General features: G+C 40.3%; 1 protein-coding gene across 1 annotated transcript; it reads right to left on the reverse strand.

The window, feature by feature from the left end:
• Nucleotides 1-1,805: 1,805 nt before the first annotated feature.
• amn1 (antagonist of mitotic exit network 1 homolog (S. cerevisiae)) lies at nucleotides 1,806-16,298 on the reverse strand. Its single transcript, XM_023415497.2, has 4 exons — nucleotides 16,105-16,298; nucleotides 3,910-8,236; nucleotides 3,305-3,367; nucleotides 1,806-3,192 (listed from the first exon to the last, which is right to left on the reverse strand). The coding sequence occupies exons 2-4, from the start codon at nucleotides 8,192-8,194 to the stop codon at nucleotides 3,065-3,067; spliced, it is 4,476 nt and encodes a 1,491-aa protein (XP_023271265.1). The 5' UTR covers nucleotides 8,195-8,236; nucleotides 16,105-16,298; the 3' UTR covers nucleotides 1,806-3,064.
• Between the last annotated feature and the right edge of the window lie 4,651 nt (nucleotides 16,299-20,949).

The following is a 20,949-nucleotide window of genomic DNA, read 5'->3' on the forward strand; positions in this document are numbered from 1 at the left end:
ATGTTAATCATGCCCCCTAAATCCCTGTGTGTGAGTGCCTGAGGCCTTCCACTCATAAATATCAGTGACAGGGGTAAAACCTCAGCCCATGAGAGCTTTGTTTCAGCCATTAGTTTTGTTAGTTTAGTTTCCAGGGTGTTATTAGCCCATTCCACTGCGCCTCCATTTGCTGGATGATAAGCACAGGGTGTGTTTAGGTTTATGTGAAGGCTTTGTGAAAGTCTCTGCATTTCATTACTTACAAAATGAGACCTGTTATCTCTGGTCAATTTGGAGGGAAGTACACATCGTGGAACCACTTGCCTTGGCAGTGCTTTCGCTAATGAAACAGCAGCCTGCATGGAAAACATTCAGCCTAATCCGAAGACTTATCAGCACTCACTGATAGGGAGATTCTTATTTTTGGATGGTTAAGGCCTAAATTAAGAAAGTGCGATGGAGCCCAGAATGTCTTATGTTGAGGATGTTTATTGAAACTTGGCCAAGGAGAACAGAGGAATCATCAAACACATGTAGCTGTGCATGATGCCACCTCAATTCTACCTTGAAGGTCCCCTTTGGTTAGTCTTTATTCAGTTCTCAACAGTCCCAGAAATAACCCATGCCCATGTTTGGTCATATGTCAGGCACACAGAGGATGTGTGGGCATCCGATTAGTTCGTTAGACATAACAATTAACCATGATTTACTCATACCTATATTGCTGGTTACACAAAAGAGGGTTGTTTTTTACATAATTTCCAAGGTCTTCTGTTATCAGCTTTGTCTCCAGTTCTATCACTGAAAAGATACAGCTATGTCCTGAGGAGCTACTGGAGCGTCTCCTCCCGTAGGATTTAGGGTCGGCCTGACCTGAGAGCCTCGCGCAGACTCTGTGTCCTCTATACTGACCATCTATGTGTGCATCTCTGGAAAATTCCTTCACATTCACTCTCCAATATTTGCAGCCTTTGAGTTGACTGTTCAGAGAAATAAACACACAAAACCCTGATGGGTTGAAGAAGAATAAGTATAAGTATGTTAAAGACAATATAAATATATAGTATCCTGCAGCATTGAAACCAAGGGGAGAATCTCCTCAAACAAAAGACCAAGGGGTAATCTATAGTTTTCATTATGACAAACGCAGAAGGCAATGAAGGCAATTGCCTAAAAACAGAATAATATTAACCAATTGGATGGAAGTCGGGAGGTCCTGTTACAGTTGCCAGGGAAAAGAAGCCTGAACACAGAACATCTGGAAAACATTAGTATGATGTTTACGCTTTACAATATACCCACAGTTGCTACAATTTGTTCAAGTCTAATGAGAGGACCAGTGACTGTGAGACGGAGGAGATTTTATGCAGTGAAACAAAGCAGGCATGAGCTGTTGTCTGACCGTGGGACAAAGAAGCTACATAGTTTAGTCGGGACTGTTCGAAATATTTTAAAATTGTACTGTATGAGAAAAACAAGAGATTGAGGGCATTACATTACAGAATATTCAAAGTTCACAGTAAGGAAAAAGCATAGGAAAGGGTGTATTCAAAGCCAGCGTCCTCACATGGCACAAGCTCACACGTCGCATACTGTCTGTCCAAATCTTCTTCTAACCATATTTCTTACATACGTGTGAAGACTCGAATACATCTAAGCATGAGTTCACATCTTGCCTACCGCATGTTGCAACTTGCTGTATACCATGTGTCCCTGAGACTCAATCATACTGCACAGCTTTCTGCATCAATATGCTAGCCTATAGGGCCTTGGTTGTGTGGTATCTTGAGGTGCTGATGTGAAGAAGTGATCACCGCTGACATGTCTTTACTTGCAATAAAAAAGAAGTTTATTTACAAGAAAGAAACAGTGTCAAAAATGCTGAATCCTGGAGCATCTCTGCCAATGTGAGAGCTCTCCTCTCTACTGTCTCACAAACCCTTATATTTATACGTTTCAACCCTCCTTTGGGGTTTGCCCTTCTTTCAAATAGAAGGAGCCTTCACCCAAAGATTGATTACATACGAAATGTGACCTTTGGTCTTTTACCTTTTAGGTCAACAGAGACCCCCATATCCGGAGTCTCTCATAACATACACAGAAAACAGATATATAAAAAGTGTCACCCCTTAAGGCAGATTCTTGAACTTCAACTTAAACTGGATGGTTCAAGGAAACCTTCAACAACATCTTAGTTGACACCCTTCTTGAACTTTAGGATAAAACATACATAAAGGAGGAACATGCAACAATTTAGACTATTAAGATAAAAGGAAAATAAAGTGGATAATACACTACAGTTGCTATGGTTACTGTTGCACTGTTGTACAGCTGTGAGGCCTTTCTGACTTTTAACCTCACATTTATTTTCAAACCAGTAATGCAAATAGCTGCACACAGCATCATTAAAAAGAACAAAGACTTTCTTTTTTAGATAGGCCAAGTCATTTCCCCTCCACATTCATTACTCCCATACATACAGCTCCAACTAGTACATGCACTGACTGTCTGTTATGAACTGGCAACCAGGCAGCTCACATTAACCTACCAAGATAAACGACAATTTAAGGAATTAAGGCATTTAAGGATTTTCTTTTAATAGGATATTTAATGGCAAAAAATAAAACCGCAATTTACAATGTACATAGAAAGTAGATCACATTTCGTATCGCAATGTTTAAAATGCAAAAAAAAAAAAACAAGGATACAAAAATATTCTTAATGTAGAAAAATATAAATATGCAGCTGAAATATACAGTTTACAGGTTGTCTGCAAGTTATATGTTTGCCTAAAATAGTTTTTGTGAGACAGTTAAAATTGTACCTGAAGTGAATAGCTTGAGAGTTTATACAGCCAATGTAAACAACTGAGAATCTATGTGCAAAAACACGAGAACATGCATTTCACACAATAGTAACTTGCTCGACAGACAAAGGCAAATAATGTAATGTTAAAGCAAATAAGTGTATATACAAACTGGCAAAACTTCAATTTACTTGAATACACATTACAAAAACACAAAAGGAAGAATATCCCAGAGAGCAGAAAAATATTTGACTCAAAATCTCTCGGCTTGTTATGTCATTAGGCTGTGGATGGCTGTGTCTTCTCTATGTATTTCTTCTGAAACTCCTGGAAGACGATGGAGGTCTTGGGGACGGAGGGTGAGTGTAGAGGATAATACTTCTTCTCAGGACGTGCAAACCATGTACCTACGGTGCAGTTAATTCATAGTAATTAGGAAAAACTGTAGCCACTGTCCAAATAATAACAAAGAAATAAAAAATAACAAGAATGTATGTATGTTTAAGTTGTATTTGTTACCTTTTGCCCTCAAGATAGTTATACAGGGGCTCTTGTCCTTTCTCTCAACAAAGTCAGCGTTATCTGAAAAAAAAAAATGTTGTGTTTAGTTTAAAAAAAAAAAAAGGGACACAAAAAACATTTTTATAAAAAACAAAACTAGACAGTCAAAGAGTTCTACACCCTGGTTTACTCTGGAAACACATGTTCTCAAGCAGGTCTGCAGGGGGAATGCAAATAGTGCAAAGTGGCCTCTTGTGCACCCACCCAAAACATGATAGAAATATCACGAAGGAAAAGATTTGCACAAGACAAGAGGGACTTGAAAAAACATTTATACTAATATGCCTGTTATATTTCCTTTTTGAGTGGTTGTGACAAATCCTAAATCGGAGCATGTTGCCTTATTTAAATTCAAGTTCTTCAAATCCTAGATTTATTAATAGGATCTATGGTTTAAGGTTTATGACAGTTGTTCAAATGAAGTAAGAGGATGGGCACAGCTTCTTCTTCTGTGTCACTTTATCCACTTTAATGTTCACTTCAACTGTAAGACAACTGAACACTTACAACAAAAGTTACACATTACTTCACAGTGCCCCAATAATCTTGATAGTATGACTCACCCGACACAGGATCAGTGGATTCCTTTCTCCTTTTGGATCCATCTACAAAGTTGAAGGTGTTTGGTAACACACTGAACTTCAGGACACTGTTCTCCTCGAGAGGCATCACAGCATGGCTTCCATCTTCAGCGTCACTTCTCTCTTGATGGGGCCGTTCGAGTGTAACCGCATGATTCATCATGTTCTCCTCCCCAAGGTTGTTAGCGAAAGATTTCCTCCTCTTCAGACTCAGGGAGCGCTTGGTATTTCCATTGCAGGTCCTCCTTTCAGAGGCATCTGGCAGCTCCTTAGTATTGGTGGGGACAGCTGTTTCAACTTTCTTCAGATTCACCCCAGATAAAGAAGTATACTTCTTTGTTGTCAGCTTCCTTCTGTGCCTAATTTTAGTTGGTAGATAACTTCTCCTCCATTTTTCATAAATGCTATGTTTGACTGAATGTTCCAATGCGGGAACACTGGACTTTCTCCTTGAGGGATTGAGAGCCACAAAGAGAACGGCTGGAGGCCTCTCTACTGCTTCAGACAAAGACCCTAAAGATGAAAAATGGTGCTTTCTGTCTCGAGTTAAAACGCCCTTCCCTTGATGTGATGAGCCAAACAGCACCAGTTCTACAGTTCTTACATCTGAGGCTGAAGATTCACTATCAGCTGCATCAACAAAACCCTTCTTACATGTTGAACCCTTTGAGACAGGCTGTGCATCCAGATTAACAGAGGGTCTGTAATTCTTTAATTTCTTCAGGAATGGAAAACTCTGCTCATTACTGCTCAGTGTCTTCCTCTTTCTTTCAACCCTTTCATGGCTTCGACTAAAACTGAAAGTTGTCTGGAGGGAAGCCTTTGCACTAATTTCAGTTTGTCCTTTTTTCATTTCCAATGATGACTCTGCCACATCTGTAGAAGTCAGCTGAGCTTGTGCACAATCCTCTTCAGGGTCTGACATGTGGCTCGCAGCTTCACTGTTGGAGACCTTTTGGATTTCTCTCTTGCCATTGTCTGAACAACTTGACTGATTACTTCCTGCTGATTTCAGCTGATCTTGTAAACACTCCTCCTCAGGGTCTGACATCAGATTGCCAGAATCTGGGATTTGGCTGGGAATTTCACTGCTGGAGAGATCTTCCGCTTTGGTTTCACTTATGAGTATAACGCTTGACTGGCTGTCGTTTATGCTTATCTGGGAAATGTTCTTTGCTTCTTCGTCAGAAAGTGAGTCAGGTTTGTGGTCATCTGCAATTAATTCAGTGGTTAGACTGAGATCCTTGCATAGATCAGGCCAAATATATATCGGAAATGGATTATCAATGTTCTCCCGACCCTTCGCTTGATCCTGTCCTTCAACGGGAGAGTGGAACTGACTGTTAGACCCGACGGCACACGATTTATCATTCTTTGGTACAGTCATCTCTTCCTTCTCAAGGGCTTTGTCAGTACAGTCTTTATTGCTTTGCTCTTCATTGCACCGGCATTTACTCTGATCAGACCCACCAAATTTTTCCAGCCACTTATCAATGCAGCAAATGTGTTCTATTGGCAAGACTACCTCGTTCTTCAGTTTTGGCTCACTCAATGTGACCTCTGTAACATCAGGAAACTCATTGGTGGATGAGGTTCCTGATGTTAGAGAACTTTGGCTTGATGAAATTTGTCCAAAGATTATTTTGGCCTCTTCTGGAGGCAAAACATGGATTTCAAACGAGTAGTATGGGTCACTGGAATCATCACTTTCCTTCTTACTAGGAGAAGAAGTTTGGGTTGAGATATCATCAGCAGTGGACGCTTGTTTTTCTTCACCTGAGTCCACAGGTTCAAGCTCTGTTTGTGACAAGACTTCGTTTGGCACCTTATTTATGACTTGTGCAGGGATGCTGTTGACTGTCCCAACCTGATCTGAGTGGCTAAGACTCTCAAGCATGTGAAAACGATGCATCCATGACCACGGAAAGCCAAACTCTTTATCAATGTCGTCTACCTGCTCGTTAATATTCAACCATGATGATTTGTAGGGCAGTTCTGAATAAGCTTCATTATCTTTGAGGACATAGTAGCTTTTGAGTTGCTTCTCAGGGCTTTGAGTTACTTGTGATAGTATGACGCAGTCTGGTGTTAAATGTTTTTTGCCGAATTCTTTAATCTCAGTGATTAAATCCTTGTACCAGCCTGACCCGAGTTTACAAGCCAAATTTTTGCCGTGGCCATCCCAAAACATTCCTAATACTTTGTTTGCAGAATCAAACTTTGTAAAATCTTCTAACTCCATCTGGGCTTTTTCAGCATCCAGGATCAACTTGGTTAATGTGGCAATTGTCCATGGGGTTGTTGGGACTGAGGACAGGTCACAAACACAGGCCTTTGGATCTGTTGGCATCCCAGTGTTATCTGTATTGCCATTTTGGTTTACTGGCACCTCTGAAGTTACTGAATGTTGAGCAGCTAGTGCAACACCCTGCGCTACCTGCATGTTAGCAGCCACTTCAGATCCTTTGTCATCTGAAGATGACACAACAGAGCTATCATTGAATGATGCTGAACGTCTAATTACATGTTTGTTGGACCTCATTTTTTTGGGGCTTTCTGGATAAATATGAAATCCTTGTCTTACATTTGCAGTCTCACTGTTTTGTGCTGCAGCTGGTGAATTAAATAATTTCTGAGCGTTACACAAAGATTCATCTGTTGCAATGCACTCACCCAATTGATTGGTATTGTTAGGAGAGGTATGCTTGTTGGCAACCTGATAGCTTTCTTGTGACAACGGTTGCACAACCGCAACAGCTCTCGTGCCTGTGCGACCAGGAGACGAGTGAATGGAAGTGTCATTCTGTTTGACCAATGAGAGCATTTCAAGTATTTCAAGCATTTCACGGTTGTTTATGTCAGATGATTGGGTCGCGGTTCTCTGAGGTGAAATGCTCTCAGGCATCAGCATCAGCTGAGATGCATCATTTGAATAACCAACTAGATTTCCTTTTGAGACGGTGCTATTTTTAGGAAAGAATGCACTGCCTGTCATACTTCCGTTTCCACTTTTGTCTCCTGTTGTTGTTACACAGAAGACATCTGGTACAGAGCTGTGCTGAGGTGGTGCATTTACAATGTGCTGTGCTCTTGGCATAACACCCTGGGTGGTGTTAGGCAAAGAATGGAGTGGCAAAAGCTGGGTGGCATTTGAGTTATAACCTTTAGCAACAACTGATGTCATAGGCTGCATAGTTTGATTAAGCTCGACAAACTGCTTCCCTTTGTAAGATGATTTATTATGCACTTGATAACGACCATCTGAGCCAGCAGTGCAGGACTTGCGTAGATTGTCTGCAATTCTTGCAATCCTTAGCTCAGCAGCAGGATCTACGAGATGTTCATTTATTTTTTGCAAGAACCAGCTATTTGAGTATGAGTTAATAGAGGAGGTGGCCTCTCCCCCATTGTTATGTAGTGAATTGAGTTGAGCTGAGTATTGTTGAGTTTTCTGACCCATGCCGGTGCTGTGCCAAATCTGGCCACTAGATGAAGAGTTTGTTGTAATATTGCGGTTTATTAAAGACTGAGAGACAGCTGTACTGTAATTTGGCAGGGGGGTGGAAGGACAGAATCCATGTTGAGTGACATTTTGTCTTCGATTCTGGTTGTGAGCGGTCTGTCTGTTGTGTGCAGTGGGAGATACTAATGTGCTGGTGTAAACTACCTCTTCATGTGGCAGAGAGGTAGCTGGTGTAACTTGTGCAGAGTAGGGTTTAATCTGCTTTCCAGTAACTTGGTGATACAGTCTTTTGTTGACTCCACAATGTTGGACATCAGACGCAGTTGTACCATCTCTTATCCCTATTTGGTTCCAGTGTGCCATCTTGTCTTGCTTAGGGCATGTAGACATCGCGTTGGGCGGAGTCTGAAGTTTTGAGTTCTGATAAAAATTGTGATTAGTAGCGACCTGAAATCCATTAGTGACCGGCAAACAATGGTTTCCACTTTGCATAGTAGTCGAGTTGTGGCAATTGCTACGTAAAACATTCAGATAACTGCCATTGTTCCCTCCACTTGGTTGCTGGGGAGAAACTGGTTGATTAGGAGCTGCTGAGGTTTGCCAATTCGACATATGTCTGTTCAAGTACGCTCCTTCTTGAAAGGTGCCTCCCATTTTCGCTGTCCTGTAATGACAGGAATTATTTACTGCCCCTGTTTGCAGATTCCTCATTGTGTCATGGGTAGGGGGAGTAGTAGCTTGTGGAGACTCTGAGGGGGGTCCAACTTGTTGGTGCTGTCCATTCATCCAAGCATAAGAATACATTTTGTCCTCTGTTAAGCCTTGTAGCAGGTTGAAGCTGCTTTCCTGAAAGAGAAATAAAAAGAAATATTAATACTTGCCTGCTATTATTGTCCATGTCGCTTTTTTTCATGTCATCTTACAAGTCATAACTCTTATTTGTAAAGATATCATGTAACTCAAAGTCAAAAATCATGTAGACTGGGCATTTATGGCATCTGATATCCTGAGGAAAAAAAAAGTCAATGTGCCATGGAAAAGTCAAATAGAAAACCATCTGTTGGAGGATCTGTGACCACGACCAGTAAACAACTTCTAGTGGACAAATAAAGGTCTAAAAGCCATTTTGTTGACATCACCATGTGGGGGAGAAAAGGTATGTTGGGACCGATTATAAAGTCACGACCAGCTAATAAAAACGTGGAAATGAAAAAGGGTGGTAACCTGAGGATTAAGCTCCACAATAGGTGGAGACCTCCAGGGGATATAAGGAGATGCTTTTTGAATTCTGTGTAGTGCCTTTCTTTCTTTATCCTTTAAAGTATTTCTTTAATTGGTTCAGTAATTACTTTTCTAAAGTTATTTAGTGGATTATCAACTATTCTTACTCATTGCTGCATTCCAGTCTAGCAAACTGACCCTCTGTGGTTAATTTTGTTAATGAAAACTGGGACAAAATATATTTACCAACAGCAAAGAGGAGAGGTCGATGAGACAAAACTTATGTCATTAAATAATATCTGAGCAAAAAAAGGAGCTTAGTAAAGGTTGTCTGTTTATTTAACTTAGTTATTCATGTAAAAGGAGCCAGCACCAGTTCACGGCTACCTCAGTGTTTAAGCAATGATAAAGATACTAACACATGAACAATAAGTGAGGGGACGGAGCCGCAGGACCAAACCGAATATGGTGTTCTGAGGAGACAGTGAAGGAGACGACGGCCACACAGTCTGCTCCACTACTCCAACAAAATGGACTGGTGACTGGTGGGACGTCCCAGGCATTCAACTTCTTGTGGGGACATTAACACCTCGAGAGTTGTCACATGTAAATCATTGACCCACTCGACCATAATGGGAATTGTTGGGGTCACATGGTGCCATGGTGTAAATAGGTGTTAAGTTACATGGGGAGGGACCTCAAGACTGAATTGTTAAGTGGCTAATAGGTGGTGTCGCAGACACACTTCCTTTGCATAGTGAGGGTCGTTCCAGTCTGACGTACATGGCTTCTTTCACTCATCTTTGAACATGCGAACTGTCCCATGTACTCTAATTGCATTATAATGAAAGATACTATTATCACAGTAGTGTTACATTCATAACTATATCCAGAATATCATATTGTTTCACTGTCACCATTTTTGCAATGTTATGTTATCCATCACTCATCACAATAGTGATTTCAGGGGGGATATGTAGGAGAACAATAAGGCCCAAAGATGTATGACCCGATATCACCCGGTTGGACGCCAACAGGAGTACAAGAGTCAGTGTAGGAAAATAACAAACATAACAATAGCAAAAGATATGGTTGGCGGCCAACAGAGTGGGCCAAGACACTTTGACTGTTTGGGAAAACATCTGGAAAATAGGAGATTGGGAAACTAGGAATAAACATAAGGTCAAGGTGCATTGCCAGTGAGAGCACAGTGACCTGGTTGTGCGCCAGGAAAACATAGTTGGTTATTAAGTTAGGCAAGAGTAGTACGACGAAGCCAAAATGATTGTAAAACAGGATGCACATACACACACATAGCCATCTGAGGTATAAAAGAACGTCACGTTCTGTGTTTGGTTGTTGTTGTTGGTGCTGAGTCCTGACCTGAGGAGCTGGTACATTGCACAACATAACTCCCAGGTCCCCACCAGTCAGTAAGAAGTGAAGTCTTTCAGAAGAGAGGTGAAACATCATCAAGAACTTAAAGCAGGTCCAGTTGCTTTCATATAGCGCTTACAACCTTTAATAAACATTTACTGTATGAGTAACACAGCCTACTGCAAAAAATTGCTTAAATTAATAATATTAATTAAATTAGACCAGACATCCCGTATGCAAAGATGCATTCTTAATCACACAACCTGCCATTTTGGGCTTTATTTTCATATCAATTATGATAATTAGATGAGATCTCTTCGAAAGCAGTTTGCCAGAGAATTTTTGGTCTTGAGTGAAATGTTCACAATTGTGAATTGAATGAATATATGAATGTAGAACACGAGTTTGGCAGGGGAGGTACGCACCAGGTGAGTAAACCAAAATGCTGTGACTGTCATTGGAAGCAGTGCTAAATTTAGCAGAGGAGATGTGTACAATTCATATGTCTGTGGAACGGTGACAACAGAGTCAGCGTGATGGAATCAGGAGTAGGAAGTCGAAGCCACTGTGGTGTGGTGGTGAAGATTTATCAGTTAAAGTCTGTTGAGTAATGCAGAGACTGAATACATGCATAGCTATAGGACCAGGAACAAAGAAAGTCCATGTTGCATTACAATGACTTTCTTTCATATGGAAAATTTGGGAGAGAAATTCAGAGAAGCATCTGACCAATTCAGGGATGTGCTCGTTCCCCAGGGCAGCGTCACTGTTAAAGCCCGTTCAGGGAACGCTGTCTATGTGTGACAGTGTAGTTATGTGTTCAGACACACACATTACAGCAGCATAATTCCCTCCTTAGTTCTGTTGGTAAAACATTGTTGTTGATTTCCTGTTTCTTTTAATCACATCTTTAAGAATACTATGAAAGGATTATAAGATTAAATGGTTCGTTTACATTTTTAATACCAAAATCTGGAAGTAATATCATTAGTTGATCACTTTTTCAGCCACTTGTGTTTCTCTTATGATACTGAGTGTGTTATTAGAAATCAATGTTCTCATTATTCATTGAACAGGCCCTCTGTTCTCGTCCAGTTTTATACTTAAAGGGGTCAAGGGCTCTTTAGGTATCTTTACATTTCTTGTGTCTTAGGACATATACGCATGTAGCAGACACGGATATGTATATCTGTTGAGGATCTTCTTCACATAGGCCAGTAAATCTGAGTCACCTCAACACTTTAACTTTTAACTATTTCCAAGAAGAAATGTCTAACACTTAAGCATATACTCAAAAACACAACAGCAGACAGAGTCCGGAACAATCCGTGAGAGTTTACTGTAATATCCAAGCAAAACCGAGGGAGAATGATTAGTCTCAGCCAGCACAAGTATATTTTATTATCCATTGAACTTCGGGTAATCATTTAGAAATGGCAGAGATCAAGAGAGACATTGCTAAACATTTACTTGCTCCCACAAAATACGTGCACACAGGAAATGAGGTGGCTGGCTGATGAAGCCACGCAGGCATAAAACAACATACATATAGAGAGGAAGTTTCAACAGAGAAGAGCATCCGCCCGAGCAGAAGAAAGCGAACATCTCAGCGAATGTGGAAGAACCCAATATACTGTGGATTTTCTGAAATGCCACAAACAAGTTCAATACATGGTACATGTTTGTTTTCAGAACAGTCGCCTGTCAGACATTTACCTAAAGTTTAACCTGTAAGAGGATCTTTCTATAATCCTTCTCCTCAGTTGCATCAAAATGAGTGTAAGGTGTCCTAAAAATACTTATTTTTTTATTCATGCTTTTCTTAAGAAATTATTTCTCGTTTTCTCTGGCCGTTTTGTCTACTCAGCTAATTCTGTACTTTACCTCTGCTCTCATAAGAGAATTATATCCCCAACTTTCTGTCAAGATATTGGATGGATGACCCCCCTATAATGGGTTATTGTCTAGAGGTCATCATGGTCATAGTAACTAGAGGGGGTGGGCGTGAGAAAATTGAATGTAGTAGACTTTCCCAGGGGGATATGTTAAAGATGTGCACTTAGGTATGAGGGGGGTATGTATATTACCTTTATGAAACAGCGGTTTTAAAGGAATAGATCATCATGCATCGATATTCACAAGCAACAAGTCTTGATGACTATGCGTGAGAAACATAAGTTCTTAAAGCATAAAGCCCTTTGTGAAACAACTATACCTGCTGTGAGCCCTCCCCCCTCCCTCTCCGTCTTTGTCACTCTCTCACTCACACAAACACACACACACACACACACACACACACACACACACACACACAGCACTCCTAAAATATGGGGGAAAAAAGCAGTTGATATTTTAGTTTGACCTGAGTATGGTGTGGTGGAAAAATACTATGACCAGCAGTTAAAATGGTATCATCAGCAGTTAAGTGCTGACTGGTGACTTTATATGCCTTAATGTGTGTGTGTGTGTGTGTGTGTGTGAGTTGTGAAATTATGTTCTCCTAACTTGCCAAATCTGCATCCTATTCAACCATACAAAAAGCTTAGATAAGTGGAAGTGGCTCTCAGCCTGACAAGACACTCTGTGGAGGGTCCGCTTGCAAGGGTGACAATAAAACACATGTTCTGCTGCCACAAACACGATCGTCAATCCAGATTTTTAAAATCTTGAATTATAATACCCATTTTCAAAAAGCACCTCGACATGCAGTATTATGACTAGGCCTCTGCCTTTATTCTGAAACCCAGATGCACTGACATACTGCTGGAATAATTAATTGATTCTGAAACATAAATATACAGAAATTAGGCCAAACAGAGAGCAGAGACTCATCAGCTCAAAAATGGTCAGAGTAGTAGTGGACACTAAGACACAGGCAGCGCATGTACACTGAAGGAAAGAGTGCTGCCATGATGTTGCTCAAAGATGTCCATAAACCACACTGAATATGACTTTCTCTGCTTGTTCGCTAGTGTTGCAACTGCTGTTTCAAACTGTATAAAAGATGTGTCATCATTTTGGATTATCTCTTCCTCAGTCTGTGTTTTTCATTTTGTCTAAGAATATGATTGGTGTTTGATGCTGGAGGAGCCAGAAAGAATGGAGTGTGCAGCAGTGGAGGCGAGAGTGAGGTACAAATTACTCATTTGACAGGTAGACCACACACAGGGGTTTGAACAAAACTGAGGTGAAAATCATGAGGCCATTCAACTCCGAGCTTCACAAGAATAAAATTTGAAATTATATTGTTGGCTGACTTTCTCCTGTCAGAAAGACAAAATGATCAGCTTCTCTACACCTGGAGAAAAGCCTTTGAAAAACACCAATAAAAGCAACTGCATAATTGTGATGTCAAAGAAAGTGTTTATAAGGATATGGTAAATGTCTGAAGAAAAGCAGCCTAAATTTTTTGTTCAGCATTTGACCCCTATCTGGCTCTTTGCCTATCATGCCTTTGTGGTGACAAACATCACTGTATCATTGAGCTACTGCATCTATCCTACTCTTTAATGGGTTCACAAGCTGAGGAAGCATGGTCTTCAGTTCTCTGCATCAGAACCACACATTATAAAGGACATGATGTTCCCAGAGAATAAAAAAACTTCACATACCGAAGATATATTTGTATTTATAGAGAAGTGATAAGTGTAGAGGCTAAGAATGGGCAACGTTAAGATTTTAAGGGTACTACTATTTCTACCAGTGCTGCTTATTGATCCGGTTCTTTAATGGTACGGAAATATTTTGACTCATTTGCAGATATCCTTTTTGTTTTAATCACCTTTGTGTGTTTGTGTAATTTAACAAATCTATAAATGATCATGTGTAAACTTTTATTGCTATTTTGCAGTTTTCCACCTGCAGTCAAATGGCACACTTCTTTGTTTATAACCTTGATGCAGTCTGATGGTGCAGTTCATTTTTTGTGGCCTTGGATGTGCTTCAGGATATAATCAATCATAGAACCGAGTGGCTGTGGGATGCAACTGATATCTAACTTCTTCTGTCTTCAATAACTTTTTATCCACTAAGAGATTTGTAGGAGCCTCTCTCGTTAACACAGATGAACATGACTTTAATTTTTCAGTGCAAAGTACAAATCTGACAACTGGCAAAGGATCTGGATTCAGAATGCATGATGTGATACATGGCTACAGGGTCACTTCAGGCGTTAGAAGAAAAACATCTGGATTTCGATATCTCTGCTCTCTTTGCCTTTTACCAAAAATGGCAATTCCAAACATACACTCTTTCTGGCAACCACAACCACTAGTTCAAATTACTTCCTTTCTGGTCTATTCTACTCTTCCATGCTCAATTACTTGAGTAAATGTACTATTGATGACAAATAATATGCAGTATATTGATTACATAAATGTATTGATTAATATGCCTTATAATGATTACACACCAGTAATGTATTGATTATCCACAATCTAGTAATCCAAAAGCTTCATTACGTCACATTAACCCAAGACAGACTAAATCTGAAAAGAAACAAGTGAATCTCTGCACTCTGCTCTCCAACAGCATGAAATCAGCATGCAACAGTGTTCTGATGCAAAGATGGTCTGTTAAACAAGTTTTTTTTGTTGTAGCATAAACTGAAATTTGTTTTCATATGTGGTTAAAAAGGTGCAAGCCATGCAATCTGTGCAAGTCTGACTAATGATTTGATGATATCTACATATCTAGATGTACCAAGGAGTTTGCAGTTGTATTACTGAAGGTGTTTCATCACCTCACCCGTGGCAACATGTGAATGACGTACAAGAGGAACCATCACCAGGACCACATAGGCTCAGACTCTCAACCACATGATTCGTAGCAACAAATAAACAAACTTCTGTGTTTGTTGTTGTTGTGTCCCAGTTGCTATGTGAGTGAAGGATAGGAGTTTTTTTAGAAGAAGACCCTAGGTGAAAGGTCGGGTGTCAGAAGTGGGTGAGCACCCCTTCCTTTCCTGTTTTTCAGACATTCTTAAAGCTGACATCTGTTTTAAATAAAAGATTTGGGGTATATTTTATCTTCATATAGAATGACCATGTTTGGGCATAAATGTTGGCTCTGTGCCTCTATAGGTTATTAGGAATCAGCTATGTCATGAATATGTATCTAGAGGTTACCCAGCCTATAATAAATTGTATGGTTTTGGGAAAAACGAGAGAAGAGTCTTTTTGGCTTTAGATCCTCTCACGGGCAGTTTTGATGCTTGTCAAAAGATGCTGTGCTTTCTTGTAATAAACTTTTTTATATACAACCTAGCTGGTGTCTGCGGAGATTCCTTCATGATTTTCACATCATCGCTACGGAAGAAACTACATTGTGCTATAAGTTTTACTGTAAGTGAAAAAGCCCCCGGGGAGCAACACTGAACAATGTCTTGTTATTGTTTTTGATCTGAGAGCCTCATGCATAAGTAGAAAAAGGAATTTTAATACAGACCCAGACTTACTCAGTACAAGCTGTAGTGACCCTTAAAAAATGTGTGTTATATCTGAAATCTTTTCATACAAAGTTTTAAGACATGAATGCAATATGAGGTTGCTATCAGTAGCTGTAAAAGCTTTACTGCACATGAATGAAAAGGAAGCATACCATAACTATGTTACTGATTTAAAGCTTGTCTGAAACAGAGTGCAGCTGGGCATTAAAAATGACCACACCTCTCCTGACAAAACTGATGTTATGACTCTAATTAACCCACTACATTTGGACAACGTTATTTTAATTGCATGCAACACTCACATGCAAATGTGAAAAACTATTAAAATTAAGAAATATGTTATTTTTTCAACTAATGCCCATGCAAAGAAAAAGTAATTCATCCTTTGTGTTCAAGCTGCCACTCTTCTGGGTTTAATTAGTGAGCTACACGGGAGGAAGCAGCTTTCATGGTACTAGTGGCGAACCACAAAGGCAACAACAGAAGATACACCGCGCGCGCGCGTGTGCCTGTGTGTATATGTGCACACCTTCCCGTGAAAAGAGGCCACGGATGCAAAAGAGGCAGACAGAAAGCATACTGATAAGATGCAAGCTGGCAATGTGTGCTGACAATCTACACATCACCCTTTAACAATTTTCACAAACACTTGAGCTGCAAGCCAACTTACTTTCTCTCGACAAACTCCATAACGCTCCTCTTTCTGTACTGGCTGTCATTCATCCATGTATGTATCCGTTTTGAAATAATGTGCCTGCTGGTGGAGAAACAATTCCTTCTGGTTACAGGTCAGCAAGCCAACTGGCATGCAGCTTGTTTCCTAAACACATTACAGTTCTCTTCCTCCGCACCTCCTCCTCGCTCCCGCTTATCACGAACTTTTAATGTGTGACGTCACTTGAAGGAGGCGGACCCACACATCTGCAGGACCCTGCTTCCCCCAACTGAATCGATGCAATATGCAAGATGGAATAACTCCCATATTGGCCTCTCTCTGTTGGCTTCCAGTAGAATTTAAGATTCATTACTTACAATGCTCTGCACAGTGAAGCCCATGAGGACATGTTTGAATTGTTTTGGCCATAATTTTAAGTAACTTCTGTCTCTCAGGTTGGCAAACCAGTGCTTGCTGGAAATTCCCAGAGCTGGACTGAAAATTTTCTGCAGCATTTGCTGCATTTGTCAGACCTTTGGAATAATTTAGTTCTTGTTCAACTCTATTTTTGTTTTATAAATTCCATTGTTTTTGTTTTCATTGTTAATATCCTGTATCCTATTTATTTTGAACCACTTTGTAGGCTTGGCTTTTCTTTTGAGAAGTGCTATACAAACACTTCCTTACTTTGATATTTAAATGAACCAAACCTCAAACGGCTGCTGAAATTGATCACCATCTTTATGCTAAAGGGAATTCAACGTAAAGTTACAACCCTGCCCCTCACACCACTTTACATCAATGCAAAGCACATAAAAGGAACAATACCTACATGTGATAGGCTATTTGCATAATATGCCAAAGTCTATAAACCTTCTCCGTCTAGAAGTGGGGAACATTCAAAAAACTAAGAAAATGCGGAAAGGGGTACTGTTGCAAGATTGATGTCACTGGTTCCCTTAGAGCACTGCTGACACCGGCTCAGTTGTATATAAAAAAGTTTATTACAAAAAGGCACAGCATCGTTTAACAAAGCCAAAAAGGATCTTCTCCCGTTTTCCCCCAAAACCATACAATTTATAGGCTGAATAACCTCTAGTTACATATTCATGACCTAGCTGATTCCTAATAACCTATAGAGGCACAGAGCCAACATTTATGTCCAAACATGGTCATTCTATATGAAGTTAAAACATACCGTAAACAAAAGTCAGCTCTTAGGAATGTTTTGGAGACAGGAACTGAGGGGGTGCTCACCCTCTTCTGGCGCCTGGCTTTTCTCTAGGGTGTCCTCCTTAAACACTCCTATCCTTAACTCACAAAACAGCTAAGACAGCACAGGTCCTTCCCCACTGAAGGTGATTCTTGAAAGAGCATTATAGGTGTCTGGCTAATAAGCAAACTGTAGGGCCTCCTTTTCTTCTTTGGACGTGTCAGGAACAATGTTCCAGCTGTTGTTGATTACAGATTCGGCAGATTTCTCACAGATACGCTGAGTGGTGTTTCTTTTCTGTTGTCCCTTTTGTCAGATTCTGACTCTTAGGGATTCGTAGTCAGTACATTCCCCGCCCCCTTACTCTTATCAGTCTTTCCTTTGTTATGTATTATTCACTTCATTTAAGGAATGTGCCTTAGGAGGCAAAACTTTTTACCCATTAGTTTTCTGTTTGATACGGTACAAGAGACTCAGTATGTGGGGTTTTTTGCTGGCCTAAAAGGACAAAGGCCAGAGACCAGAGGCCGTAGACCAGATTTTTTCTACCATTTGGGTAAGGCTTCTTCTTATTGGAAGAAGTGCACCTTCCAAAGGTGGGATAAGACAGATAAATATAGGGGTTTGTGAGACAGAAAAGGAGAGATCTCACATTGGCAGAGATGCTCCAGGATTCAGCATTTTTGACACAGTTTCTTTCTTGTAAATAAACTTATTTTTGATTGCAAGTAAAGACGTGTCAGCGGTGATCACTTCTTCACATCAGCACCTCAACATACCACACCTTTTTTCAGCCTCCAATTTCATTGGTCCACTCGGAGGAGGGACTTTTTCGGTGAATCTCTTGCGGAAACTTTATTTTCTAAAATAAATAAATGCTTTATTTAAATGTTTTTATTTCTTCAAAGGATAACAGGGCTGGTAAAAAAATACTACTTGTTTTTTTTTTTTTGGTACAGTTCAGGCGTAGAATACAGCGTAGGTTTCATTCTTGTTTGATTCATCTAAACTATCTCTAACTTTATTTTTTGTGACAAAGTATTCTGCAGCATAAGGCTCCCATATCATGTCCTGCAATTCATTATGAGCGCTGTAGTGTCATGTGTGTCTGTGTGCGTGCATGCCTGCGTGCATGTGTGTGCGTGCGTGTGTGTGATAGAGAGAGACAGCCAGTATTCAAGACTTGTAGTTTCACAAAATGCTTTATGCTTTAAGAACATACTTTTCTTATGCGTAGTATTCAAGACTTGTTGCTTGTGAATACGGATGCAAGATGTCCTATTTCCTGTTTCCATTAAAATATTATACATGCATCTTTAACATATTCCTCTGGGAAAGTCTACAACATAAAATTTTCCCACACCACCCTCTCATCAGGATGACCATGATGACCTCTAGACAATAACCCATTCAAGGGTAGGGGGCGGGTAGATTTCCAAACAAGCAGGCCTACAAGAATAAGAAGCAAGGAGGGATACAGGGTATGTAGAACATTTTTAAAAAAGTCTCTGTGAATTTTTTGCTGCCTTTTTTTTTTTTTTTTTTGTGTTAATGGGAGATTTATTTTTCCTAATTTTTCATAGGTCTGAGAGAGCCGTTAGCACCAGTACAGGAATCGGCTACTGTATCCCCTGGCAAGGCAGTGGACGAAACAGTTCAAGCTGTTGAAGCGCTTCAAAGGGAGTTGGACAGAACAACACGGGCGCATGATGACAACAACTGGATAATGTCCAATCATTTTTTCAGAATGATGCCTGGTTGAATAATAGAGCCAGTACACCGGTGACACACTTACAGCACTGAATTTGTTTGATGAGACTGTACAGTCACAGGCAAACAGTGGTATTCTCCATACAGTACCCTCATGTCTTAGGCAGGGGATACTTTATCAGACACCCTATATGATCAGCTAGAGTTTAAAAACTCAGAAAAGTTGCCTGATTTAAGCACTGTTTATGGCCTATGTTTAGAGCTAAGCAATATAGAGGCTCCACAACTTCAGGGTCACCAGAGCGTAGCCGCTCAGTCACAGGGTGCCAATATAAACGGTCAATTCTATTCTATCTATATGGTTGATCAAAGAGCACTTTGATCAACCATATAGAAAACCATTTCAGCCAATTGGAGAACTCTTTGCGTGACTACGTAGATAACAACTTCAAACAATTGGAGACCTCTTTATTCAACACAATCCAGGCCCAAAGTGAAAAACTACAGATTTACACAGAAAAAATAATTAGGAGTCACGAAATTATAATCAGTGTTATGCGCAGGCTTTCAAATCAGATTCAGTAGATCTGGTGTTCGCAGTTGTCACTGTTGTTGTGTCATAGAGGTCATTTATTGGTTGAAAACATGCCCCCACCTAAAAAAAATTTCAAACACAGTGATGTGTCCTGCTGGGGTATCGATAGCGATAGTGATAGTGATACCGATTTCCCTGATACTACCCAAGGTTGGCGTGCTAAAATTAACCTTTATGCATTGAAGAATTTTTATCCACCAGGTTCTGACATGTCATTTGACCATCCATTTGTCGATGGCTTGATTCACAACACAGAAGACTTAACATACTATTAGATCAAAGGGTTGCCCCTGTTGCTGCTGCTGCTACTAATGAATTTGAAATGCCACTTGTTTCTGCAATGTCTGAAAGTGCTGCTGCTGCAGCTGCTGCTGCTGCTGCAGCTGTGTCTGATGATAACTTGCAAATTGGTTCTGCAATGTCTGAAAGTGTTGCTGCTGCTGCTGCTGCTGTTGCTGCTGCTGTGTCTTATGGTCACATGCCATATGATTTTATGATAGACCCCTATCTAGGCGTTGACGATCACAGGCCACTGCATGTGGATTAACAAAATAAAGTAAGGCATAAATAGGATAGTTGGGATACTTACAGTTCAGAAGAGCCATTAATGCAAAGGTCTTTAGCCTGCTGTTAACTTTTGATAAAGACCAAGGCTAAGGTTCTGCAGTAGCAAATTTGCTACATAAATCAGAAATGAAGTTGTGTGATTCAGCCCCCAAGTTCTCAGTAAATAAGATACACAGACAGAATTCCTCAAGGGAAGAAGACTGATAAAGAAATAGCTGAAGGTAAAATTCTGAAGGTGAAGGCAATTCCAATGCACATATTTTCTGGCTGAATCACGACTGTTTTACTGTGTTCCTGGTCTTTGTCTAAGGCGGGCACCAAGTCGATGCATATATGTGTGATCAGGAAATGAACTCTGAAAGATTATCTCTGTGTGAAATCTTTATGATTGTGGTTTTTCTTCTGTCTTCAGTAACTTTTCCTTAAACAATGTTCATAGGCAAACACAGATACAGAACTTAACGTAACATGAGTGTCACACAGCTTTAATTGTTCAGATGACAAGGTACAGATCTGACGTGCAACAGGTTTGGAACCTCATAATCCTCTTCCACACAATGCTCCTCCTACAGGGATTGGATGTTACAGATTGGTCAGTATCCATACGCGGGGCTATCTGATTGGTCTAATACTGCAGCAAGTGTGTCATTACAGCCGTTGGTGGGAAAATACCCCAACTTTAGCCCTTCACACCATGGAAACTTCCTCCTGCAGGCCTGTACAGTGGTGTACCTGTCGCTACTCCCTCTACCTTTCTGAAAAGAAACAAAGAACA

Source organism: Seriola lalandi, unplaced genomic scaffold, assembly GCF_002814215.2.
Source record: "Seriola lalandi dorsalis isolate HSWRI2012SDOR001 ecotype SW California unplaced genomic scaffold, Sedor1 jcf7180002054553, whole genome shotgun sequence".
In the NCBI taxonomy this organism is placed as follows: domain Eukaryota; kingdom Metazoa; phylum Chordata; class Actinopteri; order Carangiformes; family Carangidae; genus Seriola; species Seriola lalandi.